The sequence below is a fragment of the Eptatretus burgeri genome, chromosome 6, assembly GCF_056783735.1.
Source record: "Eptatretus burgeri isolate ZD-2024b chromosome 6, Ebu_testis_v1, whole genome shotgun sequence".
Lineage (NCBI taxonomy): Eukaryota > Metazoa > Chordata > Myxini > Myxiniformes > Myxinidae > Eptatretus > Eptatretus burgeri.
The window spans coordinates 12429137-12456722 of record NC_140966.1 but is presented as its reverse complement, the minus strand read 5'-3'; the positions used below and the strand labels follow the sequence as shown (position 1 = coordinate 12456722).

Genomic DNA, 27586 nt, shown 5'->3' with positions numbered 1-27586 from the left:
TTGAGGAGTAGATATGCGTGGGTTGTCCCTTTAAAAAACAAAACAGGTAATACTCTTGTGTTAGCTTTTCAACAGATATTTAATAAAAGTAAGAGAAAACCTAAGAAATTGTGGACTGATGAGGGTAGAGAGTTTTATAACAAGACATTTATGAATTTTTTAAAAATAACAGTATTACATTATACAGTACCTTTAATGAAGGGAAGGCAGTTGTTGTTGAACGTTTTAATCGTACCTTAAAAGAGAGACTATATAAAAAATTCACACAACTCGGTTCACAACAATGGTTATCTTTTATTCAGGATATTGTGGATAAGTATAATGACACGATTCACACGTCAACGAATATGAAGCCATCAGAAACATTTACAAAATTAAAATATGAAAAAGAGATTAATGTCAGAAAACCTAAGTTCAAAGTTGGTGATATCGTAAGAATATATAGGTGGAAATCTCATTTTGAAAAGGGTTTTACTGAACGATGGACGAAAGAACTTTTTAAAATTGTTGATGTAATAGATACAGTTCCTTGGACTTATAAAATATATGATTTGGAAGGGGAAGAGATTTTAGGTTCATTTTATTCACAGGAATTACAAAAGACAAAACTAAGCATATAATACACCTTTGTGGACACTAGAGGAACAAGTCCGAGGTGTATTACAGTATATAATGTGTGTCAAGGGGGACGTTCTTAGATCTGTGAACCCCAAACACAGAATCCTCAACTGAATAGTCAAGGCTTAACTTTTGTTTGTGTGTGTGTGTGCAATGGGAGCAATAGGTTGGCGCTTCACTCCCTCCTACTATACACCGTTGTGGACACTCGAGGGCCAAGTCCGAGGTGTATAACAGTATATAATGTGTGTCAAGGGGGACGTTCTTAGATCTGTGAACCCCAAACACAGAATCCTCAACTGAATAGTCAAGGCTTAACTTTTGTTTGTTGATGTGTATGTGTGTGTGTGTCCCAACCCTCACATTCAAAATCTCAACCCCAACTCAATCCTCGCCCAACAAAATGTCTTTTTCAAAATGAGATTTCCACCTATATATATATATATATTTTTACGTTTTTTTTTCTTCTTCCAATTCTGTCTTTTAAGGCTTTCAGGTTTGATGACGTAGAAAGAGGGAGTAAGCCTGCACTTTCTTCCCAGAACTTTCTTGATCTTGCTCCCATCAAGCACCATCCGACAAAGAACTACATCGATAGGTTTAGATCCCAAAGAGTGATAGCAACTCCAAAAGTCTCCAAAATATAAATAAATAAAATAATAATAATAATAAATAAATAAATAAATAAATAAATAAAAGCCCCCAAAAAAGTTTCAAGTGTCCAACATAAACCCAACTTTCCAAGTCTTCAAGGTATAACCACATTCCCGTTGAGTTTCCAAGATATGTATCACATTGTGAGTTATCAATCCAGAACCCACATTTCAAGTATTCAAAGTAAAACCAACTTACAAAGTCTCTTAAGGATAACTCATTTACTGATTTTTTCAAAATTTGTGAGTCTCCAAGGTAGGCCCCATATTTAGAACCATCTTGGCAGAACCCTTTTCCTGAGTCTCCAAGGTAGTTATTTAAACCATCAAGGCAGAACTCATTTACTGATTTTTTCAAAATTTGTGAGTCTCCAAGGTAGGCCCCATATTTAGAACCATCTTGGCAGAACCCTTTTCCTGAGTCTCCAAGGTAGTTATTTAAACCATCAAGGCAGAACTCATTTACTGATTTTTTCAAAATTTGTGAGTCTCCAAGGTAGGCCCCATATTTAGAACCATCTTGGCAGAACCCTTTTCCTGAGTCTCCAAGGTAGTTATTTAAACCATCAAGGCAGAACTCATTTACTGATTTTTTCAAAATTTGTGAGTCTCCAAGGTAGGCCCCATATTTAGAACCATCTTGGCAGAACCCTTTTCCTGAGTCTCCAAGGTAGTTATTTAAACCATCAAGGCAGAACTCATTTACTGATTTTTTCAAAATTTGTGAGTCTCCAAGGTAGGCCCCATATTTAGAACCATCTTGGCAGAACCCTTTTCCTGAGTCTCCAAGGTAGTTATTTAAACCATCAAGGCAGAACTCATTTACTGATTTTTTCAAAATTTGTGAGTCTCCAAGGTAAAACTTGTATTCTGGCTCATCAAGGTATAACTTGTTCAGTGGGTATTGTCTTGATAACTCACAATGAGTACTATTGCTGTAAAACTCTTTTTCAGGATTTTGCTGGTCTCCAAGGTATAACTCTTTGGTTGGGTCATCAAGGACGAACTCGTTCTGTGGGTCTTGGTCGCTCATAAGGTCTTCAACCAAGCCAACAATTTCGCCCCAAGTTGTAGCAAAAGCAGTATTTTCATTTCGTATTTCAGACACAATTTCCTGTGAGAGAAAATAATAATGTATTAATTAAGTTATTTAATTATTAAATGAGTATGCTTCAATCAAAGTTTGAAAATAGGAAAATAAAAAATCTTACCTCAATAGATAAGAGGTTTGAATCCAGTTCATCAACTTGAAGGTTTAGTTCCATAGAAGACAGAGAGTTCCAAGGAACACCAAAGTCATCCCACTCAAGGTCTTCAACCAAGCCAACAATTTCCCTCCAAGTTGTAGCAAAAGCAGTATTTTCAGATACAATTTCCTGTGAGAGAAAATAATAATGTATTAATTAAGTTATTTAATTATTAAATGAGTATGCTTCAATCAAAGTTTGAAAATAGGAAAATAAAAAATCTTACCTCAATAGATAAGAGGTTTGAATCCAGTTCATCAACTTGAAGGTTTAGTTCCATAGAAGACAGAGAGTTTGAGACAAGCACACAGAACACCATTGTCAGCAAGAACAAATGTTTAAAATGGAGCCTGGGTTTGAAGCTTTTATAGAGAAAGACTGGTGGGTGTGGTTTCCTTTGGAAATTCCCTGGGCAAGCCTAGGCAAGCCTTCATTGGGAAATTTTTCAAAACCATAACATCCTGTAATTTTCTAGTGATTTCTTTGTGAGTCAGAGATGAACTGGAAATGATGTAAGAGTGGGCGGGGCTTAGCAAAAGTAGGCGGAGCTTAGGAAAAGTGGGCGTGGCTTAGAAAAATACCTTATGAAAAGTGGGCGGAGCTTAGCAAAAGTGGGCGGGGCTTAGGAAAAGTGGGCGTGGCTTAGAAAAATATCTTATGAAAAGTGGGCGGAGCTTAGCAAAAGTGGGCGGAGCTTAGGAAAAGTGGGCGTGGCTTAGAAAAATTACCTTATGAAAAGTGGGCGGGGCTTAACAAAAGTGGGCGGGGCTTAAAGAAAAGTGGGCGGGGCTTAACAAAAAATAACCTGTGGCTCAGGAGGTGGTCAAACAAGAGCATTAAGAGAAGTTTATCATTTCGTAATGGCACAAATGGGGTATCTTAAAAAATATAAAGATTCAAATGTTTTGTTTGTCAATATTTTAGATGGGGATTATTGTGCAAAGAAAATTAAACTATTGAAGGAATTTGAGAATGAACAAATCTTTATAGGTTCAATGAGTGAGCTGTTCAACCCTCAGGTGTTCAATTCAATGAGGTTCAACCTCCAAGTTAAAAGGGGAGACAAATAAATATACCTTGGGATAAAAAGGGGGGTTTATTTTTAGGGAAAAAAAATATAAATCGCTGAAAATCCCCCATTCATTTACATGGGGAAAAGTGAGCCAGAATCAGTATTCTTACCCTACTCCAGACATTTGCAAATACACTCACAGCTGTCACACTCTGTTTCCATAACTGAAGACAAAAATAAGACCACTGGACCTGCAGCTTATCTGGGCCCTGTCCTAAAGTTATAACCCAAATTTGGTGGAATTCTCATTTGGAGGTCTTGAGAGGAAGTTTTTTTTTGAGGAATTTGTGCGATTTCTCCCAAAAATTGATGATGTCGGCCATTTTGACACATTTTCCATTAATTGATTTGCATGACTTTGGCAATTTAACATCTATACCTTGTCCTCATGTTGTAACCCAAATTTGGTCGCATTCTGACCAGTGGATCAGGAGAAGAATTTTTGAAGGAATTTGTGTGACCTACATTTTCACACACTCCCAGTCATTTGATCGGCCTCCCCTCCGCGATTTAACATCAGGACCCTTTCCTCATTTCATATCCCAAAGTTGGTAATATTCTGACAGGTGGATCTGGAGAAGAAGATTTTTGAAGAAATTTACTGTGTCGGCCATTTTGACCGACTTAATGTCACGTGACGGGAGCGAGGTTTGCAATCCCTGTTACCAGACATCAGGAGAGGAATGTTGCTGCTAAATTTCAGCCAGATAGACACAGCGGTTTTGGTCGAATAAGTCAAAAACAGAGACAGAGTGACTGACTGAATGTGATGAAAATACTCATGTGGAATTAAATTCCAGATAATCGAAAAATATTCCATTGTAAATGGATTTTTGAGAGAGAAGTTTCTCAAATTGCAAAAAAATCTTTCAATCAGCTCCCTCGTATGTCGTGTTTTATCGTTCACTTCTTCCTTCTTGTCATTCAGAAATTATCGGTTCTCATAATTACTTGCAGTCTATTTTAATGCTGATGTGTTTGCAATAAATTATTGACATTTTAGATGAAGAAATGAAACTTTCGATTTCGAAATATGACGATGTTTTCACAGCATAATAATTGTCTGTTTGTCATGATAAGAGTCCTTTCATCGTTTATATAATTATGATTTATTTCTCCATCATTTGGAAATGGAAAACAACCTTGGCATTCCTTTTATACATATTCTTTCAATATTTATTTGAGATGTTCAATCAAGAAAACACAAAATGACATCACAAACCAAACAATTTCTCCTTTCAAGTTGTTGAATTGAGTGAAAAGATCATCATCAAAAAAGATCCTACTGAAGGGGACACTCAGATTTGAACTGAGGACATTTTGAACTGCACTCAAATGCTCTACCACTGAGCTATGTCCCCTCATGATGAAAAAGGTTAACAAGCCGTTGATTAATTAATCAGTTTGTCCTTTCTTTTCTTCAGTTTGCTTTTGCTTTTTCAACGGAAGCTTTCTTCCACTTCAATCACAACTCACAAGTTTCCCGTTCCCACACAGAATTCCAAATGGGATGGATGAAGACAGCAAAAAGGAAAATGACGTCTTCTGCCATCATGGCTGTAATCTGGGAGCACCAATTCCCGATTGTTGCCATATCTGATGGAATTTCAATGTTCTCATGGTGGTGACGTGTTCCATTTGAATCTGTTTGTTTCATACTTGTGGCTTTTTTACACCAATAGTCGACAATAAATTAAATGCATTGATACCAAAGCCAGTGACCAATTACAAATTAATAGTTGGACACTCTTCTCCCTTTTCAGTTCCTGAAAGTTCATTCTCATGATTATTTATTGATGCAAAATCAGTATCATTGCAAGGTTTGTGGTTTGGTATTCAATTTTTTTATCTCCACAGCTGTCAACTCCATATTTATTATTCCTGTTTCCTTTTTGGATGAATGAGTATCAGAATAATTCTAACTTTATCGAAACAAAAATAAGTGTTGGATAATGTTTTTGTGATTCACGAAAATGAGAAAAGTGAATATACCAGACATTTGCAAATTCCACAACAGCTGTCAAACTCGATATTTAATGTTCCCTTCATGGGGGATAAGTTTCAGATCAATGGAAGTGATTGGACCAGACATTTGCAAATACACCCACAGCTGTCACACTCTGTTTCCATAACTGAAGACAAAAATAAGACCACTGGACCTGCAGCTTATCTAGGCCCTGTTCTCATGTTATAACCCAAATTTTGTGGCATTATCATTCGGAGGTCTTGAGAGGAAGTTTTTTTTTGAGGAATTTGTGCGATTTCTCCCAAAAATTGATGATGTCGGCCATTTTGACACATTTTCCATTAATTGATTTGCATGACTTTGGCAATTTAACATCCATACCCCAGCCTCATGTTGTAACCCAAATTTGGTGGCATTCTGACCATTGGATCAGGAGAAGATTTTTTGAAGGAATTTGCATGACCGACATATTCAGACACTCCCATTCATTTGATCGGCCTGGCCTCCACAATTTAACATCAGGACCCTTTCCTCGTGTTGTTTCCCAAAGTTGGTAATATTCTGACTGGTGTGTCTGGAGAAGAAGATTTTTGAAGAAATTGATTGTGTTGGCCATTTTGACCGAATTAATGTCACGTGACGGGAACGAGGTTTGCAATCCGTGTTACCAGACATCAGGAGACGAAGGTTGCTGCTAAATTTCAGCCGAATAGACACAGCGGTTTTGGTCGAATAAGTCAAAAACAGAGACAGAGTGACTGACTGATTGTGATGAAAATACTCATGTGGAATTAAATTCCAGATAATCGAAAAATATTCCATTGTAAGTTGGTTTTTGAGACGGAAATTTCTAAAATTCCAAAAAAATCTTTCAATCAGCTCCCTCCTCTGTCGTTTTTTTTAGTTCTCTTCTCCTTCCTCATCATTCAGGAATCTTTGTTGTTTCTGAAGTAATTGCAGTCTACTTTCATGCTGACATGCTGGCAATATGTGATTGACATTTTAGAGAAAGAAATAAAACCTCCAATGAGAAATATAATGTTGTTTTCTCATTATAATAATTGTACATTTTTCTTGATAAGAATCATTTTATCATGTTTGTACAATTTGTTAAACAATCATTTCGAAATGCAAAGCAACCTTGAAATTCCTTTTCCTCACATTCTTTCAATATTTATTTGAGGTGTTCAACCAAGACAATGAAAACTCTCATCACAGACCGAATAATTCCTCCTTTCAAGTTGTTGTTTTTTATGAAAAAAATTATCATCAAAAAAGTGTTAAATGAAGGGGACACTCAGATTTGAACTGAGGACATTTTGAACTGCACTCAAATGCTCTACCACTGAGCTATATCCCCTCATGATGACAAAGATGAACAAGTCTTTGATAAATTAATCAGTTTTCCTTTCTTTTCTTCAATTTGCTTTCCCTTTTTCAGTGGTTTCTTTCTTCCCCTTCACTCACAACCCACAAGTTGTCCGTGACCACATGAGATTATAAATGGGGTGGGATGGAGAAGGCAAAAAGGAAAATGGCGTCTTCTCTTATCAAGCCAACAAACTGGGAGCACCAATTCCCAATTATTGCTCCATCTGATGGAATTTAAATGTTCTCATGGCGGTGACGCGTTCCATTTGAAACTGTTTGTTTCATACGTATGATTTTTGGACCAATGGTCCATAATAAAATAATTGCATTCGTGCGAAACCCCGTGATCAATTACAAATTAATAGTTGGATACTCTTCTTCCTTTTCTGTTCCTCAAAGTGCATTCTCATGATATTCATTGATGTTAAATCAGTGTCATTTCTAGCTTTGTGTTTTGATATCACTGAACAACAAAATTTTTTTACTGCGGATGTGTAAAGTGATTTAGACTAATTTGGGTACGCTGATTTCAAAAATCATAACCGTTTTGCTGTGTCACGTCAGGATTTTCAGTTACAGAAATATTCCCATTGCCTAGAAGTCAGGATTTCAATGAAATTTACAAAAATTCATTTATTCATTTATTTCATCATGAATGCTTCAAAATTATAGAAATTACAGAAAAACTCCACTAGAATGTAATTAAAATGCTTTAGGCATTTGGCTTTGCGTTTGTCCTGCTCTGTGTCAGTTTCACGATGCAGGAACCAGCAGAAATCGCCCATCATGTTCGGGTTGTGCCGCCCTTCGTAACGCGTCTCCATGAGTGAAATCTCTTGGTGGAATCGCTCGCCGTGCTCGTCCGAGACTGCTCCCAAGTTGTCAGGGAAGAAGTTCAGGTGCTGGTGTTGGAAATGGATTTTCAGGGACATCCTGGAGCCAAGTTTCCTGAAGGACTCCAGCAACTGCTGCACTATTTCTTCATAGTTGTCCGCGCGCTCGTTCCCCAAGAAGTTGTCCGTCACAGCTTTGAAGCTCCTCCACGCTGCCAGCTCTTTGGGGTTTAGAGTTGTCGGAAAAGTTTCGTCCTTCATAATCTGTCGGATTTGCGGTCCAACAAAGACACCAGCCTTGATCTTGGCCTCCGACAAGGTGTTGCCAAACTTTTCCTTGAGGTATAAAAACCCACGCCCATTCAGATCCATTGCCCGTACAAAACTTTTCATCAAGCCGAGCTTTATGTGGAGTGGTGGAAGGAAAACCTTGGCTGGGTCGACAAGGGCGACATGCTTCACGTTGTGTCGACCAGGTACATGCTCTTTTCGCTCTTCCCAATCTTTCTTCATCCAGTGATTCTTGTCGTCTCTGCTATCCCAGAGACAAAGGAAGCACATGTATTTCGTGTAGCCTGACTGCAGCCCTAACAACAGCGCCACCACTTTCAAGTCTCCGCAGATGTGCCAGTTGAAGTCATTGTACTTGATGGAATCAAGCAGCTGCCACATAGTCTCATAGGTCTCTGTCATGCCGAACGCGTGAGCCAGTGGGACTGATGGTTTCTCGTTGCCATTGTGGAGCAAAACAGCCTTCAAGCTGTTCTTCCCCGAGTCGATGAAGAGGCGCCAGTCAGCAGGATCGTGATCACACCCAAGTTCTTTCAACAGACCGTTGATGTCACTGCAGAATGTCATCGTGTCTTCCATCTCAAAGAACTCAGCCATGTCTCTGTGACGTGCTCTGAACAAGGATATCTTGGTGTTAGGTTCAAGTAGATTCCACTGCTGCAGCCTTGATCCAAGCAGCTCTGCCTTCGCCTTTGACAGCGAGAGATCTCTTACAAGATCATTTAAGTCTCCCTGGTTCAGAAGGTGTGATTCTTGAGTGTCGGGTTCAAAAGGTTCATCATCACCATCCTCTTCACCACTGCTTACAGCTATGTTCTGATCAGCTGGAGGTGTTGGAACGGGGTTCTCGTCATCATGAGGCACAGGTTTACGAGCAGAGACGCAGTCAGCGTACTTGATGTGACCTTTATTCTTCTTGTTGAAGCCGGCGATGCTTGTGCAGCAGAAATAACAATCATCATGATGATTCTGCGGCTCACGCCATATCATGGGCACCGCAAATGGCATGCTCGCGCGCTTGCCCACCAACCACTGAGTCAAGGTTGTGTGACAGCTTGTGCAGCAGATGTGTGGTGCCCAGCTCTGTTCTTGGTCCCCCACCTTACACCCGAAGTAGTGAAAGTAGGCGGCCTTCATTTTCACTGCTGTAGATATACTTCGCTGTTGATCTTTTTTGGTATACCGACCACAGACATAACAGAAGTTGTCAGGATGATTGGTACAGGAACGCCTACTCATCTTTATCTGAAAGAAAGAAATATAACACAAGTTAACAACAATTGTACGAAAAAGACATGTTAAAGACATATGTAAATTTCATTGAAATCCTGACTTCTAGGCAATGGGAATATTTCTGTTCCTGAAAATCCTGACGTGATACAGCAAAACGGTTATGATTTTTGAAATCAGCGTACCCAAATTAGTCTTAATCACTTTACACATCTCCAGTAAAAAAAAATTTTTGAAATTTGTTGTTCAGTGTATTCAATATTTTATCTCCACAGCTCTCAAACTCCATATTTATGTTCTTGTTCCCTTTCTGGGTGATTGAATTTCAGAACAATTCTAACTTTATCGAAACAAAAATATGTGTTGGACAATTTTTTTCTGATTAACAAAAACGAGAAAAGTGAATTTTCCAGACATTTGTAAACACATCAACAGCTGTCACACTCTGTTTCCATATGTAAAGATAAAAATAAGACCACTGGACCTAAAGCTTATCTGGGCCCTGGCCTCATGTAAGAATCCAAATTTAGTGTCATACCTGGTGGGTCTGGGGAGGAAGGTTTTTAAAAGGAATTTATGCAATTCTCCCAAACATTGAAAATATGTGCAATTTTGACACAATTCCGTCACTTGGTCGGCATGACTTTCGTCATTGAACATTCTCACCCTGGCATTAGGTTGTAACCCAAATGTGGTACAATTCTGAGTGGTGGATCTGGAGAAGAACATTTTAGAAGAAATTTGCTTTGTCAGCCATTTTGACCTTCTTCAAGCCGGGTGACCGAAACGAGGTTTTTAAACCTTGTTACCAATCACGAGAGGAACGTTGCTGCCAAATTTCAGTTGGATGGACCCAACGGTTTGCCCGAAGAAGTCAAAAAAAGAGACGGATGGACGGTTCATGATGACAATACCTGATGTTTAATTAAATTCCAGATTATCGAAATATATTACATTGTAAATGGGTTTTTGAGGCAGAACTTCTCAAACTGCAAAGAAAATCTTTCAATCAACTCCCTCGTCTCTTGTGTTTTATCGTTCACTTCTTCCTTCTTGTCATTCAGAAATTATCGGTTCTCTTAATTAATTTCAATCTATTTTAATGCTGATGTGTTTGCAATAAATTATTGACATTTTAGATGAAGAAATGAAACTTTCGATTTCGAAATATGACGATGTTTTCACAGCATCATAATTGTCTGTTTGTCATGATAAGAGTCCTTTCATCGTTTATATAATTATGATTTATTTCTCCATCATTTGGAAATGGAAAACAACCTTGGCATTCCTTTCATACATATTCTTTCAATATTTATTTGAGATGTTCAATCAAGAAAACACAAAATGACATCACAAACCAAACAATTTCTCCTTTCAAGTTGTTGAATTGAGTGAAAAGATAATCATCAAAAAAGATCCTACTGAAGGGGACACTCAGATTTGAACTGAGGACATTTTGAACTGCACTCATATGCTCTAACACTGAGCTATATCCCCTCATGATGAAAAAGGTTAACAAGCCGTTGATTAATTAATCAGTTTGTCCTTTCTTTTCTTCAGTTTGCTTTTGCTTTTTCAACGGATGCTTTCTTCCACTTCAATCACAACTCACAAGTTTCCCGTTCCCACACAAGATTCCACATGGGATGGATGAAGACAGCAAAAAGGAAAATGACGTCTTCTGCCATCATGGCTGTAATCTGGGAGCACCAATTCCCGATTGTTGCCATATCTGATGGAATTTAAATGTTCTCATGGTGGTGACGTGTTCCATTTGAATCTGTTTGTTTCATACTTGTGGCTTTTTTACACCAATAGTCGACAATGAATTAAATGCATTGATGCCAAAGCCAGTGACCAATTACAAATTAATAGTTGGACACTCTTCTCCCTTTTCAGTTCCTGAAAGTTCATTCTCATGATTATTTATTGATGCAAAATCAGTATCATTGCAAGGTTTGTGGTTTGGTATTCAATTTTTTTTATCTCCACAGCTATCAACTCCATATTTATTATTCCTGTTTCCTTTTTGGATGAATGAGTATCAGAATAATTCTAACTTTATCGAAACAAAAATAAGTGTTGGATAATGTTTTTGTGATTCACGAAAATGAGAAAAGTGAATATACCAGACATTTGCAAACAGCCCTACAGCTGTCAAACTCGATATTTCATGTTCCCTTTATGGGGGATAAGTTTCAGATCAATGGAAGTGAATGGACCAGACATTTGCAAATACACTCACAGCTGTCACACTCTGTTTCCATAACTGAAGACAAAAATAAGACCACTGGACCTGCAGCTTATCTGGGCCCTGTCCTAAAGTTATAACCCAAATTTGGTGGAATTCTCATTTGGAGGTCTTGAGAGGAAGTTTTTTTTTGAGGAATTTGTGCGATTTCTCCCAAAAATTGATGATGTCGGCCATTTTGACACATTTTCCATTAATTGATTTGCATGACTTTGGCAATTTAACATCTATACCTTGTCCTCATGTTGTAACCCAAATTTGGTCGCATTCTGACCAGTGGATCAGGAGAAGAATTTTTGAAGGAATTTGTGTGACCTACATTTTCACACACTCCCAGTCAATTGATCGGCCTCCCCTCCGCGATTTAACATCAGGACCCTTTCCTCATTTCATATCCCAAAGTTGGTAATATTCTGACAGGTGGATCTGGGGAAGAAGATTTTTGAAGAAATTTACTGTGTCGGCCATTTTGACCGACTTAATGTCACGTGACGGGAGCGAGGTTTGCAATCCCTGTTACCAGACATCAGGAGAGGAATGTTGCTGCTAAATTTCAGCCAGATAGACACAGCGGTTTTGGTCGAATAAGTCAAAAACAGAGACAGAGTTACTGACTGAATGTGATAAAAATACTCAGGTGGAATTAAATTCCAGATAATCGAAAAATATTCCATTGTAAATGGATTTTTGAGAGAGAAGTTTCTCAAATTGCAAAAAAATCTTTCAATCAGCTCCCTCGTATGTCGTGTTTTATCGTTCACTTCTTCCTTCTTGTCATTCAGAAATTATCGGTTCTCATAATTACTTGCAGTCTATTTTAATGCTGATGTGTTTGCAATAAATTATTGACATTTTAGATGAAGAAATGAAACTTTCGATTTCGAAATATGACGATGTTTTCACAGCATAATAATTGTCTGTTTGTCATGATAAGAGTCCTTTCATCGTTTATATAATTATGATTTATTTCTCCATCATTTGGAAATGGAAAACAACCTTGGCATTCCTTTTATACATATTCTTTCAATATTTATTTGAGATGTTCAATCAAGAAAACACAAAATGACATCACAAACCAAACAATTTCTCCTTTCAAGTTGTTGAATTGAGTGAAAAGATCATCATCAAAAAAGATCCTACTGAAGGGGACACTCAGATTTGAACTGAGGACATTTTGAACTGCACTCAAATGCTCTAACACTGAGCTATGTCCCCTCATGATGAAAAAGGTTAACAAGCCGTTGATTAATTAATCAGTTTGTCCTTTCTTTTCTTCAGTTTGCTTTTGCTTTTTCAACAGAAGCTTTCTTCCACTTCAATCACAACTCACAAGTTTCCCGTTCCCACACAGAATTCCAAATGGGATGGATGAAGACAGCAAAAAGGAAAATGACGTCTTCTGCCATCATGGCTGTAAGCTGGGAGCACCAATTCCCGATTGTTGCCATATCTGATGGAATTTCAATGTTCTCATGGTGGTGACGTGTTCCATTTGAATCTGTTTGTTTCATACTTGTGGCTTTTTTACACCAATAGTCGACAATAAATTAAATGCATTGATACCAAAGCCAGTGACCAATTACAAATTAATAGTTGGACACTCTTCTCCCTTTTCAGTTCCTGAAAGTTCATTCTCATGATTATTTATTGATGCAAAATCAGTATCATTGCAAGGTTTGTGGTTTGGTATTCAATTTTTTTTTATCTCCACAGCTGTCAACTCCATATTTATTATTCCTGTTTCCTTTTTGGATGAATGAGTATCAGAATAATTCTAACTTTATCGAAACAAAAATAAGTGTTGGATAATGTTTTTGTGATTCACGAAAATGAGAAAAGTGAATATACCAGACATTTGCAAATTCCACAACAGCTGTCAAACTCGATATTTAATGTTCCCTTCATGGGGGATAAGTTTCAAATCAATGGAAGTGATTGGACCAGACATTTGCAAATACACCCACAGCTGTCACACTCTGTTTCCATAACTGAAGACAAAAATAAGACCACTGGACCTGCAGCTTATCTAGGCCCTGTTCTCATGTTATAACCCAAATTTTGTGGCATTATCATTCGGAGGTCTTGAGAGGAAGTTTTTTTTTGAGGAATTTGTGCGATTTCTCCCAAAAATTGATGATGTCGGCCATTTTGACACATTTTCCATTAATTGATTTGCATGACTTTGGCAATTTAACATCCATACCCCAGCCTCATGTTGTAACCCAAATTTGGTGGCATTCTGACCATTGGATCAGGAGAAGATTTTTTGAAGGAATTTGCATGACCGACATATTCAGACACTCCCATTCATTTGATCGGCCTGGCCTCCGCAATTTAACATCAGGACCCTTTCCTCGTGTTGTTTCCCAAAGTTGGTAATATTCTGACTGGTGTGTCTGGAGAAGAAGATTTTTGAAGAAATTGATTGTGTTGGCCATTTTGACCGAATTAATGTCACGTGACGGGAACGAGGTTTGCAATCCGTGTTACCAGACATCAGGAGACGAAGGTTGCTGCTAAATTTCAGCCGAATAGACACAGCGGTTTTGGTCGAATAAGTCAAAAACAGAGACAGAGTGACTGACTGATTGTGATGAAAATACTCATGTGGAATTAAATTCCAGATAATCGAAAAATATTCCATTGTAAGTTGGTTTTTGAGACGGAAATTTCTAAAATTCCAAAAAAATCTTTCAATCAGCTCCCTCCTCTGTCGTCTTTTTTAGTTCTCTTCTCCTTCCTCATCATTCAGGAATCTTTGTTGTTTCTGAAGTAATTGCAGTCTACTTTCATGCTGACATGCTGGCAATATGTGATTGACATTTTAGAGAAAGAAATAAAACCTCCAATGAGAAATATAATGTTGTTTTCTCATTATAATAATTGTACATTTTTCTTGATAAGAATCATTTTATCATGTTTGTACAATTTGTTAAACAATCATTTCGAAATGCAAAGCAACCTTGAAATTCCTTTTCCTCACATTCTTTCAATATTTATTTGAGGTGTTCAACCAAGACAATGAAAACTCTCATCACAGACCGAATAATTCCTCCTTTCAAGTTGTTGTTTTTTATGAAAAAAATTATCATCAAAAAAGTGTTAAATGAAGGGGACACTCAGATTTGAACTGAGGACATTTTGAACTGCACTCAAATGCTCTACCACTGAGCTATATCCCCTCATGATGACAAAGATGAACAAGTCTTTGATAAATTAATCAGTTTTCCTTTCTTTTCTTCAATTTGCTTTCCCTTTTTCAGTGGTTTCTTTCTTCCCCTTCACTCACAACCCACAAGTTGTCCGTGACCACATGAGATTATAAATGGGGTGGGATGGAGAAGGCAAAAAGGAAAATGGCGTCTTCTCTTATCAAGCCAACAAACTGGGAGCACCAATTCCCAATTATTGCTCCATCTGATGGAATTTAAATGTTCTCATGGCGGTGACGTGTTCCATTTGAAACTGTTTGTTTCATACGTATGATTTTTGGACCAATGGTCCATAATAAAATAATTGCATTCGTGCGAAACCCCGTGATCAATTACAAATTAATAGTTGGATACTCTTCTTCCTTTTCTGTTCCTCAAAGTGCATTCTCATGATATTCATTGATGTTAAATCAGTGTCATTTCTAGCTTTGTGTTTTGATATCACTGAACAACAAAATTTTTTTACTGCGGATGTGTAAAGTGATTTAGACTAATTTGGGTACGCTGATTTCAAAAATCATAACCGTTTTGCTGTATCACGTCAGGATTTTCAGTTACAGAAATATTCCCATTGCCTAGAAGTCAGGATTTCAATGAAATTTACAAAAATTCATTTATTCATTTATTTCATCATGAATGCTTCAAAATTATAGAAATTGCAGAAAAACTCCACTAGAATGTAATTAAAATGCTTTAGGCATTTGGCTTTGCGTTTGTCCTGCTCTGTGTCAGTTTCACGATGCAGGAACCAGCAGAAATCGCCCATCATGTTCGGGTTGTGCCGCCCTTCGTAACGCGTCTCCATGAGTGAAATCTCTTGGTGGAATCGCTCGCCGTGCTCGTCCGAGACTGCTCCCAAGTTGTCAGGGAAGAAGTTCAGGTGCTGGTGTTGGAAATGGATTTTCAGGGACATCCTGGAGCCAAGTTTCCTGAAGGACTCCAGCAACTGCTGCACTATTTCTTCATAGTTGTCCGCGCGCTCGTTCCCCAAGAAGTTGTCCGTCACAGCTTTGAAGCTCCTCCACGCTGCCAGCTCTTTGGGGTTTAGAGTTGTCGGAAAAGTTTCGTCCTTCATAATCTGTCGGATTTGCGGTCCAACAAAGACACCAGCCTTGATCTTGGCCTCCGACAAGGTGTTGCCAAACTTTTCCTTGAGGTATAAAAACCCACGCCCATTCAGATCCATTGCCCGTACAAAACTTTTCATCAAGCCGAGCTTTATGTGGAGTGGTGGAAGGAAAACCTTGGCTGGGTCGACAAGGGCGACATGCTTCACGTTGTGTCGACCAGGTACATGCTCTTTTCGCTCTTCCCAATCTTTCTTCGTCCAGTGATTCTTGTCGTCTCTGCTATCCCAGAGACAAAGGAAGCACATGTATTTCGTGTAGCCTGACTGCAGCCCTAACAACAGCGCCACCACTTTCAAGTCTCCGCAGATGTGCCAGTTGAAGTCATTGTACTTGATGGAATCAAGCAGCTGCCACATAGTCTCATAGGTCTCTGTCATGCCGAACGCATGAGCCAGTGGGACTGATGGTTTCTCGTTGCCATTGTGGAGCAAAACAGCCTTCAAGCTGTTCTTCCCCGAGTCGATGAAGAGGCGCCAGTCAGCAGGATCGTGATCACACCCAAGTTCTTTCAACAGACCGTTGATGTCACTGCAGAATGTCATCGTGTCTTCCATCTCAAAGAACTCAGCCATGTCTCTGTGACGTGCTCTGAACAAGGATATCTTGGTGTTAGGTTCAAGTAGATTCCACTGCTGCAGCCTTGATCCAAGCAGCTCTGCCTTCGCCTTTGACAGCGAGAGATCTCTTACAAGATCATTTAAGTCTCCCTGGTTCAGAAGGTGTGATTCTTGAGTGTCGGGTTCAAAAGGTTCATCATCACCATCCTCTTCACCACTGCTTACAGCTATGTTCTGATCAGCTGGAGGTGTTGGAACGGGGTTCTCGTCATCATGAGGCACAGGTTTACGAGCAGAGACGCAGTCAGCGTACTTGATGTGACCTTTATTCTTCTTGTTGAAGCCGGCGATGCTTGTGCAGCAGAAATAACAATCATCATGATGATTCTGCGGCTCACGCCATATCATGGGCACCGCAAATGGTATGCTCGCGCGCTTGCCCACCAACCACTGAGTCAAGGTTGTGTGACAGCTTGTGCAGCAGATGTGTGGTGCCCAGCTCTGTTCTTGGTCCCCCACCTTACACCCGAAGTAGTGAAAGTAGGCGGCCTTCATTTTCACTGCTGTAGATATACTTCGCTGTTGATCTTTTTTGGTATACCGACCACAGACATAACAGAAGTTGTCAGGATGATTGGTACAGGAACGCCTACTCATCTTTATCTGAAAGAAAGAAATATAACACAAGTTAACAACAATTGTACGAAAAAGACATGTTAAAGACATATGTAAATTTCATTGAAATCCTGACTTCTAGGCAATGGGAATATTTCTGTTCCTGAAAATCCTGACGTGATACAGCAAAACGGTTATGATTTTTGAAATCAGCATACCCAAATTAGTCTTAATCACTTTACACATCTCCAGTAAAAAAAAATTTTTGAAATTTGTTGTTCAGTGTATTCAATATTTTATCTCCACAGCTCTCAAACTCCATATTTATGTTCTTGTTCCCTTTCTGGGTGATTGAATTTCAGAACAATTCTAACTTTATCGAAACAAAAATATGTGTTGGACAATTTTTTTCTGATTAACAAAAACGAGAAAAGTGAATTTTCCAGACATTTGTAAACACATCAACAGCTGTCACACTCTGTTTCCATATGTAAAGATAAAAATAAGACCACTGGACCTAAAGCTTATCTGGGCCCTGGCCTCATGTAAGAATCCAAATTTAGTGTCATACCTGGTGGGTCTGGGGAGGAAGGTTTTTAAAAGGAATTTATGCAATTCTCCCAAACATTGAAAATATGTGCAATTTTGACACAATTCCGTCACTTGGTCGGCATGACTTTCGTCATTGAACATTCTCACCCTGGCATTAGGTTGTAACCCAAATGTGGTACAATTCTGAGTGGTGGATCTGGAGAAGAACATTTTAGAAGAAATTTGCTTTGTCAGCCATTTTGACCTTCTTCAAGCCGGGTGACCGAAACGAGGTTTTTAAACCTTGTTACCAATCACGAGAGGAACGTTGCTGCCAAATTTCAGTTGGATGGACCCAACGGTTTGCCCGAAGAAGTCAAAAAAAGAGACGGATGGACGGTTCATGATGACAATACCTGATGTTTAATTAAATTCCAGATTATCGAAATATATTACATTGTAAATGGGTTTTTGAGGCAGAACTTCTCAAACTGCAAAGAAAATCTTTCAATCAACTCCCTCGTCTCTTGTGTTTTATCGTTCACTTCTTCCTTCTTGTCATTCAGAAATTATCGGTTCTCTTAATTAATTTCAATCTATTTTAATGCTGATGTGTTTGCAATAAATTATTGACATTTTAGATGAAGAAATGAAACTTTCGATTTCGAAATATGACGATGTTTTCACAGCATAATAATTGTCTGTTTGTCATGATAAGAGTCCTTTCATCGTTTATATAATTATGATTTATTTCTCCATCATTTGGAAATGGAAAACAACCTTGGCATTCCTTTCATACATATTCTTTCAATATTTATTTGAGATGTTCAATCAAGAAAACACAAAATGACATCACAAACCAAACAATTTCTCCTTTCAAGTTGTTGAATTGAGTGAAAAGATAATCATCAAAAAAGATCCTACTGAAGGGGACACTCAGATTTGAACTGAGGACATTTTGAACTGCACTCATATGCTCTAACACTGAGCTATATCCCCTCATGATGAAAAAGGTTAACAAGCCGTTGATTAATTAATCAGTTTGTCCTTTCTTTTCTTCAGTTTGCTTTTGCTTTTTCAACGGATGCTTTCTTCCACTTCAATCACAACTCACAAGTTTCCCGTTCCCACACAAGATTCCACATGGGATGGATGAAGACAGCAAAAAGGAAAATGACGTCTTCTGCCATCATGGCTGTAAGCTGGGAGCACCAATTCCCGATTGTTGCCATATCTGATGGAATTTAAATGTTCTCATGGTGGTGACGTGTTCCATTTGAATCTGTTTGTTTCATACTTGTGGCTTTTTTACACCAATAGTCGACAATGAATTAAATGCATTGATGCCAAAGCCAGTGACCAATTACAAATTAATAGTTGGACACTCTTCTCCCTTTTCAGTTCCTGAAAGTTCATTCTCATGATTATTTATTGATGCAAAATCAGTATCATTGCAAGGTTTGTGGTTTGGTATTCAATTTTTTTTATCTCCACAGCTGTCAACTCCATATTTATTATTCCTGTTTCCTTTTTGGATGAATGAGTATCAGAATAATTCTAACTTTATCGAAACAAAAATAAGTGTTGGATAATGTTTTTGTGATTCACGAAAATGAGAAAAGTGAATATACCAGACATTTGCAAACAGCCCTACAGCTGTCAAACTCGATATTTCATGTTCCCTTTATGGGGGATAAGTTTCAGATCAATGGAAGTGAATGGACCAGACATTTGCAAATACACTCACAGCTGTCACACTCTGTTTCCATAACTGAAGACAAAAATAAGACCACTGGACCTGCAGCTTATCTGGGCCCTGTCCTAAAGTTATAACCCAAATTTGGTGGAATTCTCATTTGGAGGTCTTGAGAGGAAGTTTTTTTTTGAGGAATTTGTGCGATTTCTCCCAAAAATTGATGATGTCGGCCATTTTGACACATTTTCCATTAATTGATTTGCATGACTTTGGCAATTTAACATCTATACCTTGTCCTCATGTTGTAACCCAAATTTGGTCGCATTCTGACCAGTGGATCAGGAGAAGAATTTTTGAAGGAATTTGTGTGACCTACATTTTCACACACTCCCAGTCATTTGATCGGCCTCCCCTCCGCGATTTAACATCAGGACCCTTTCCTCATTTCATATCCCAAAGTTGGTAATATTCTGACAGGTGGATCTGGAGAAGAAGATTTTTGAAGAAATTTACTGTGTCGGCCATTTTGACCAACTTAATGTCACGTGACGGGAGCGAGGTTTGCAATCCCTGTTACCAGACATCAGGAGAGGAATGTTGCTGCTAAATTTCAGCCAGATAGACACAGCGGTTTTGGTCGAATAAGTCAAAAACAGAGACAGAGTTACTGACTGAATGTGATAAAAATACTCAGGTGGAATTAAATTCCAGATAATCGAAAAATATTCCATTGTAAATGGATTTTTGAGAGAGAAGTTTCTCAAATTGCAAAAAAATCTTTCAATCAGCTCCCTCGTATGTCGTGTTTTATCGTTCACTTCTTCCTTCTTGTCATTCAGAAATTATCGGTTCTCATAATTACTTGCAGTCTATTTTAATACTGATCTGTTTGCAATAAATTATTGACATTTTAGATCAAGAAATGAAACTTTCCATTTCGAAATATGATGACGTCTTCACAACAAAATAATTGTCTGTTTGTCATGATAAGAGTCCTTTAATCGTTCATATAATTATGATTTATTTCTCCATCATTTGAAAATGGAAAACAACCTTGGCATTCCTTTTATACATATTCTTTCAATATTTATTTGAGATGTTCAATAAAGACAACACATAATAACATCACAAACCGAATAATTACTCCTTTCAAGTTGTTGAATTTCGTGAAAAGATAATCATCAAAAAAGATCTTACTGAAGGGGACACTCAGATTCGAACTGAGGACATTTGTGAACTGCACTCAAATGCTCTAACACTGAGCTATATCCCCTCATGATGAGACTAATGAAAAGCTTTTGATAAAGTAATCAGTTTGTCCTTTCTTTTCTTCAGTTTGCTTTTGCTTTTTCAACGGATGCTTTCTTCCACTTCACTCACAACTCACAAGTTTCCCGTTCCCACACAGGATTCCAGATGGGATGGATGAAGACAGCAAAAAGGAAAATGACATCTTCTGCCATCATGGCTGTAAGCTGGGAGCACCAATTCCCGATTGTTGCCATATCTGATGGAATTTCAATGTTCTCATGGTGGTGACGTGTTCCATTTGAATCTGTTTGTTTCATACTTGTGGCTTTTTTACACCAATAGTCGACAATGAATTAAATGCATTGATACCAAAGCCAGTGACCAATTACAAATCAATAGTTGGACACTCTTCTCCCTTTTCAGTTCCTGAAAGTTCATTCTCATGATTATTTATTGATGCAAAATCAGTATCATTGCAAGGTTTGTGGTTTGGTATTCAATTTTTTTTTATCTCCACAGCTGTCAACTCCATATTTATTATTCCTGTTTCCTTTTTGGATGAATGAGTATCAGAATAATTCTAACTTTATCGAAACAAAAATAAGTGTTGGATAATGTTTTTGTGATTCACGAAAATGAGAAAAGTGAATATACCAGACATTTGCAAATTCCACAACAGCTGTCAAACTCGATATTTAATGTTCCCTTATGGGGGATAAGTTTCAGATCAATGGAAGTGATTGGACCAGACATTTGCAAATACACCCACAGCTGTCACACTCTGTTTCCATAACTGAAGACAAAAATAAGACCACTGGACCTGCAGCTTATCTGGGCCCTGTCCGAATGTTATAAACCAAATTTGGTGGCATTCTCATTTGGAGGTCTTGAGAGGAAGTTTTTCTTTGAGGAATTTGTGTGATTTCTCCCAAAAATTGATGATATTGGCCGTTTTAACACATTTCCCATTGATTGATTTGCATGGCTTTCGAAATTTAACATCCATACCCTGTCCTCATGTTGTAACCCAAATTTGGTGGCATTCTGACCAGTGGATCAGGAGAAGATTTTTTGAAGGAATTTGTGTGACCGACATATTCAGACACTCCCATTCATATGATCGGCCTGGCCTCCACAATTTAACATCAGGACCCTTTCCTCATGTTGTTTCCCAAAGTTGGTAATATTCTGACTGGTGTGTCTGGAGAAGAAGATTTTTGAAGAAATTGATTGTGTTGGCCATTTTGACCGACTTAATGTCACGTGACGGGAACGAGGTTTGCAATCCCCGTTACCAGACATCAGGAGACGAATGTTGCTGCTAAATTTCAGCCGAATAGACACAGCGGTTTTGGTCAAATAAGTCAAAAACAGACAGATTGACTGACTGAATGTGATGAAAATACTCATGTGGAATTAAATTCCAGATAATCTAAAAATATTCCATTGTAAATGGGTTTATGAGACAGAAATTTCGAAAATTCCAAAAAAACTTTCAATCAGCTCCCTCCTCTGTCGTTTTTTTTAGTTCACTTCTCCTTCCTCATCATTAAGAAATCTTTGTTGTTTCTGAAGTAATTGCAGTCTACTTTCATGCTGATGTACTGGCAATAAGTGATTGACATTTTAGATAAAGAAATAAAACCTCCAATTAGAAATATAATGTTGTTTTCTCATTATAATAATTGTACATTTTTCTTGATAAGAATCATTTTATCATGTTTGTACAATTTGTTAAATAATCATTTCGAAATGCAAAGCAACCTTGAAATTCCTTTTCCTCACATTATTTCAATATTTATTTGAGGTGTTCAACAAAGACAACGAAAACTCTCATTACAGACCGAATAATTCCTCCTTTCAAATTGTTGTTTTTAATGAAAAAAGCTATTATCAAAAAAGTGTGAAATGAAGGGGACACTCAGATTTGAACTGAGGACGTTTTGAACTGCACTCAAATGCTCAACCACTGAGCTATATCCCCTCATGATGACAAACATGAACAAGCCTTTGATAAATTAACCAGTTTCTCCATTCTTTTCTTCAATTTGCTTTCCCTTTTTCAGTGGTTTCTTTATTCCACTTCACTCACAACCCACAAGTTGTCCGTGCCCACATGAGATTATAAATGGGGTGGAATGGAGATGGCAAAAAGGAAAATGGCGTCTTCTGTTATCAAGCCAACAAGCTGGGAGCACCAATTCCCAATTATTGCTCCATCTGATGGAATTTAAATGTTCTCCTGGCGGTGGCGAGTTCCATTTGAAACTGTTTGTTTCAGACGTGTGATTTTTGTACCAATGGTCCATAATAAAATAATTGTATTCGTGCCAAACCCCGTGACCAATTACAAATTAATAGTTGGATCCTCTTCTTCCTTTTCAGTTCCTCAAACATCATTCTCATGATTATTTATTGATGTTAAATCAGTGTCATTTCAAGCTTTGTAGTTTGACATTCAATATTGTATTTCCACAGCTCCTAAACTCCATATTTATGTTCCTGTTCCCTTTCTGGGCGATTGAATTTCAGAACAATTCTAACTTGATCGAAACAAAAATATTTGTTGGATAATGTGTTTTTCTGATTAACAATAACGAGAAAAGTGAATTTTCCAGACATTTGACAACACATCCACATCTGTCACACTCTGTTTCCATATCTGAAGATAAAAATATGACCACTGGACCTCCAGCTTATCTGGGCCCTGGCCTCGTGTTATAACCCAAATTTAGTGGCATACTCCCTGGTGGGTCTGGAGAGGAAGCTTTTTAAAAGGAATTTATGCAATTCTCCAAAACATTGAAAATGTGTGTCATTTTGACACAATTCCGTCACTTGATCGGCAAGACTTTCGTCATTGAACATTCTCACCCTGGCATTAGGTTGTAACCCAAATGTGGTGCAATTATGAGTGGTGGATCTGGAGAAGAACATTTTTGAAGAAATTTGCTTTGTCAGCCATTTTGACCGACTGAAACCACGTGACCGGAACGAGATTTTTAATCCCTGTTACCAATCGCGAGAGGAACGTTGCTGCCAAATTTCAGCCGGATAGACCCAACAGTTTGCCCGGAGAAGTCAAAAAAGAAACGGTTGGACGGTGCATGATGACAATACCTGATGTTTAATTAAATTCCAGATAATCAAAATATATTACATTGCAAATGGGTTTTTGAGGCAGAACTTCTCAAACTGCAAAGAAAATCTTTCAATCAGCTCCCTCGTCTGTCGTGTTTTATTGTTCACTTCTTCCTTCTTCATTCAGAAATTATGGTTTCTCATAATTAATTGCAATCTATTTTAATGCTGATCTGTTTGCAATAAATGATTGACATTTTAGATCAAGAAATGAAACTTTCGATTTCGAAATATGACGATGTTTTCACAGCAAAATAATTGTCTGTTTGTCATGATAAGAGTCCTTTAATCGTTCATATAATTATGATTTATTTCTCCATCATTTGGAAATGGAAAACAACCTTGGCATTCCTTTTATACATATTCTTTCAATATTTATTAGAGATGTTCAATGAAGACAACATAAAATTACATCACAAACCAAATCATTTCTCCTTTCAAGTTGTTGAATTTAGAGAAAAGATAATCATCAAAAAAGATCCCACTAAAGGGGACACTCAGATTTGAACTGTGGACATTTCGAACTGCACTCAAATGCTCTACCACCGAGCTATATCCCCTCATGATGAGGATAATGAAAAGCTTTTAATAAAGTAATCAGTTTGTCCTTTCTTTTCTTCATTTTGCTTTTGCTTACTTCCACTTCACTCACAACTCACAAGTTTCCCGTTCCCACACAGGATTCCAAATGGGATGGAGGAAGACAGCAAAAAGGAAAATGGCGTTTTCTGCCATCATGGCTGTAAGCTGGGAGCACCAATTCCCGATTATTGCCATATCTGATGGAATTTAAATGTTCTCATGGTGGTGACGTGTTCCATTTGAATCTGTTTGTTTCATACTTGTGGCTTTTTTACACTGATGGTCGACAATGAATTAAATGCATTGTTGCCAAAGCCAGTGACCAATTACAAATTAATAGTTGGATACTCTTCTCCTTTTTCAGTTCCTGAAAGTTCATTCTCATGATTATTTAGTGATGTAAAATCAGTGTCATTGCAAGCTTTGTCGTTTGATATTCAATTTTTTTGATCTCCACAGCTGTCAAACTCCATATTTATTATTCCTGTTTCCTTTTTGGACGAATGAGTATCAGAATAATTCTAACTTTATCGAAACAAAAATAAGTTTTGGCCAATGTTTTTGTGATTCACAAAAATGAGAAAAGTGAATAAACCAGACATTTGCAAACACCCCTACAGCTGTCAAACTCGATATTTAATGTTCCCTTTATGGGGGATAAGTTTCAGATCAATGGAAGTGAATGGACCAGACATTTGCAAATACACCCACAGCTGTCACACTCTGTTTCCATAACTGAAGACAAAATAAGACCACTGGACCTGTCGCTTATCTGGGCCTTGTCCCAATGTTATAACCCAAATTTGGTGGCATTCTCATTTGGAGGTCTTGAGAAGAAGTTGACTTGAGGAATTTGTGCGATTTCCAAAAAAATTGACGATGTCGGCCATTTTGACACATTTTACATTAATTGATTTGCATGATTTTTGCAATTTAACATCCATACCCCGGCCTCATGTTGTTACCCAAATTTGGGAGCATTCTGACCAGTGAATCAGGAGAAGAAGATTTTTGAGGAATTTGTGTGACCACCATTTTCACACACTCCCATTCATTTGATCGGCCTGGCCACCATAATTTAACATCAGGACCCTTTCCTCATATTTTATCCCAAATTTGGTAATATTCTGACAGGTTTGTCTGGAGAAGAAGATTTTTGAAGAAATTTACTGTGTCGGCCATTTTAACCAACTTAATGTCACGTGGACGGGAGGCGAGGTTTGCAATCCCTGTGACCAGACATCAGGAGAGGAATGTTGCTGCTAAATTTCAGCCGAATAGACACAGCGCTTGGCCGAATAAGTCAAAAACAGAGACACAGTGACTGACTGAATGTGATGAAAATACCTCATGTGGAATTAAATTCCAGATAATCGAAAAATATTCCATTGTAAATGGGTTTTGAGACAGAAGTTTCTAAAATTCAAAAAAAATCTTTCCACCAGCTCCCTCCTCTGTCGTTTTTTTTTAGTTCTCTTCTCCTTCCTCATCATTCAGAAATCTTTGTTGTTTCTGAAGTAATTGCAGTCTACTTTCATGCTGACGTGCTGGCAATGTGTGATTGACATTTTAGATAAAGAAATAAAACCTCAATGAGAAATATAATGTTGTTTTCTCAGTGTAATAATTGTGCATTTTTCTTGAGAAGATTCCTTAAATCATGTTTGTTCACTTTGTTAAACAATCTTTTTCGAAATGCAAAACAACCTTGAAATTCCTTTTCCTCACATTCTTTTAATATTTATTCGAAGTGTTCAACAAAGACAATGAAAACTCTCATCACAGATCGAATAATTCCTCCTTTGAAATTGTTGTTTTTAATGAAAAAAATTATCATCAAAAAAGCGTTAAATGAAGGGGACACTCAGATTTGAACTGAGGACATTTTGAACTGCACTCAAATGCTCTACCACTGAGCTATATCCCCTCATGATGACAACGATGAACAAGGCTTTGATAAATTAATAAGTTTTCCTTTCTTTTCTTCAATTTGCTTTCCCTTTTTCAGTGGTTTCTTTCTTCCACTTCACTCACAACTCACAAGTTTCCCATGCCCACATGAGATTATAAATGGGGTGGGATGGAGATGGCAAAACGGAAAATGGCGTCTTCTCTTATCAAGCCAGCAAAATGGGAGCACCAATTCCAAATTATTGCTCCATCTTATGGAATTTAAATGTTCTCATGGCGGTGACGCATTCCATTTGAAATGGTTTGTTTCATACGTGTGATTTTTTGTTCTAATAGTCAATAACAAAATAATTGTATTCGTTCCAAACCCCGTGACCAATTACAAATTAATAGTTGGATAATCTTCTTCCTTTTCTGTTCCTCAAAGTTCATTCTCATGATTATTCATTGATGTTAAATCAGTGTCATTGCAAGCTTTGTGTTTTGATATTCAATTTTTATTTCCACAACTGTCAAACTCCATATTTATGTTCCTGTTCCCTTTCTGGGCGATTGAATTTCAGAACAATTCTCAGTTTATCGAAACAAAAATATGTGTTTAAATGATGCTTTTCTGATTAATAAAAACGAGAAAAGTGAATTTTCCAGATATTTGCAAACACATCCAAAGCTGTCACACTCTGTTTCCAGATCCAAAGACAAAAATATGACCACTGGACCTGCAGCTTCTCTGGTCCCTGGCCTCATGTTATAACCCAAATTTAGTGGCATACCTGGTGAGTCTGGAGAGGAAGATTTTAAAAAGGAATTTATGCAATTCTCCCAAACATTGAAAATGTGTGCAATTTTGACACAATTCCGTCACTTGGTCGGCATGACCTTCGTCATTGAACATTCTCACCCTGGCATTAGGTTGTAACCCAAATGTGGTACAATTCTGAGTGATGTGTCTGGAGAAGAACATTTTGAAGAAATTTGCTTTGTCAACCATTTTGACCGACTGAAACCACGTGACCGGAACGAGGTTTTCAAGCCCTGTTACCAGTCACGAGAGGGACGTTGCTGCCAAATTTCAGCCGGATGGACCCAACGGTTTGCCGGAGAAGCCAAAAAGAGACGGATGGACAGTTCATGATGACAATCCCCTGATGTTGAATTAAATTCCATATTATCGAAATATATGACATTGTAAATGGATTTTGAGGCAGAACTTCTCAAACTGCAAAGAAAATCTTTCAATCAGCTCCCTCCTCTGTCGTGTTTTATCGTTCACTTCGTCCTTCTTGTCATTGAGAAATTAGCATTTCTCTGAATCAATTGCAGTCTATTTTAATGCTGATGTGTTTGCAATAAATGATTGATATTTTAGATGAAGAAATGAAACTTTCCATTTCGAAATATGACGATGTTTTCAAAGCATAATAATTG

General features: G+C 37.8%; 1 protein-coding gene and 5 non-coding genes across 6 annotated transcripts; all 6 read right to left on the bottom strand.

The window, feature by feature from the left end:
• Nucleotides 1-278: 278 nt before the first annotated feature.
• Nucleotides 279-3691, bottom strand: LOC147024293 (uncharacterized). The gene is made up of 3 exons (XM_085884044.1): nucleotides 2745-3691; nucleotides 2483-2647; nucleotides 279-2385 (listed from the first exon to the last, which is right to left on the bottom strand). The coding sequence occupies exons 1-3, from the start codon at nucleotides 2835-2837 to the stop codon at nucleotides 1219-1221; spliced, it is 1425 nt and encodes a 474-aa protein (XP_085740170.1). The 5' UTR covers nucleotides 2838-3691; the 3' UTR covers nucleotides 279-1218.
• Nucleotides 3692-4879: 1188 nt separating this feature from the next.
• Nucleotides 4880-4951, bottom strand: TRNAC-GCA (transfer RNA cysteine (anticodon GCA)). Its single transcript has one exon. It is a non-coding gene; the product is annotated as a tRNA-Cys (tRNA).
• Nucleotides 4952-6844: 1893 nt separating this feature from the next.
• TRNAC-GCA (transfer RNA cysteine (anticodon GCA)) lies at nucleotides 6845-6916 on the bottom strand. Its single transcript has one exon. It is a non-coding gene; the product is annotated as a tRNA-Cys (tRNA).
• Nucleotides 6917-14642: 7726 nt separating this feature from the next.
• On the bottom strand, nucleotides 14643-14714 carry TRNAC-GCA (transfer RNA cysteine (anticodon GCA)). Its single transcript has one exon. It is a non-coding gene; the product is annotated as a tRNA-Cys (tRNA).
• Nucleotides 14715-22436: 7722 nt separating this feature from the next.
• TRNAC-GCA (transfer RNA cysteine (anticodon GCA)) lies at nucleotides 22437-22508 on the bottom strand. Its single transcript has one exon. It is a non-coding gene; the product is annotated as a tRNA-Cys (tRNA).
• A 3594-nt stretch (nucleotides 22509-26102) lies between these two features.
• Nucleotides 26103-26174, bottom strand: TRNAC-GCA (transfer RNA cysteine (anticodon GCA)). Its single transcript has one exon. It is a non-coding gene; the product is annotated as a tRNA-Cys (tRNA).
• Nucleotides 26175-27586: the final 1412 nt, after the last annotated feature.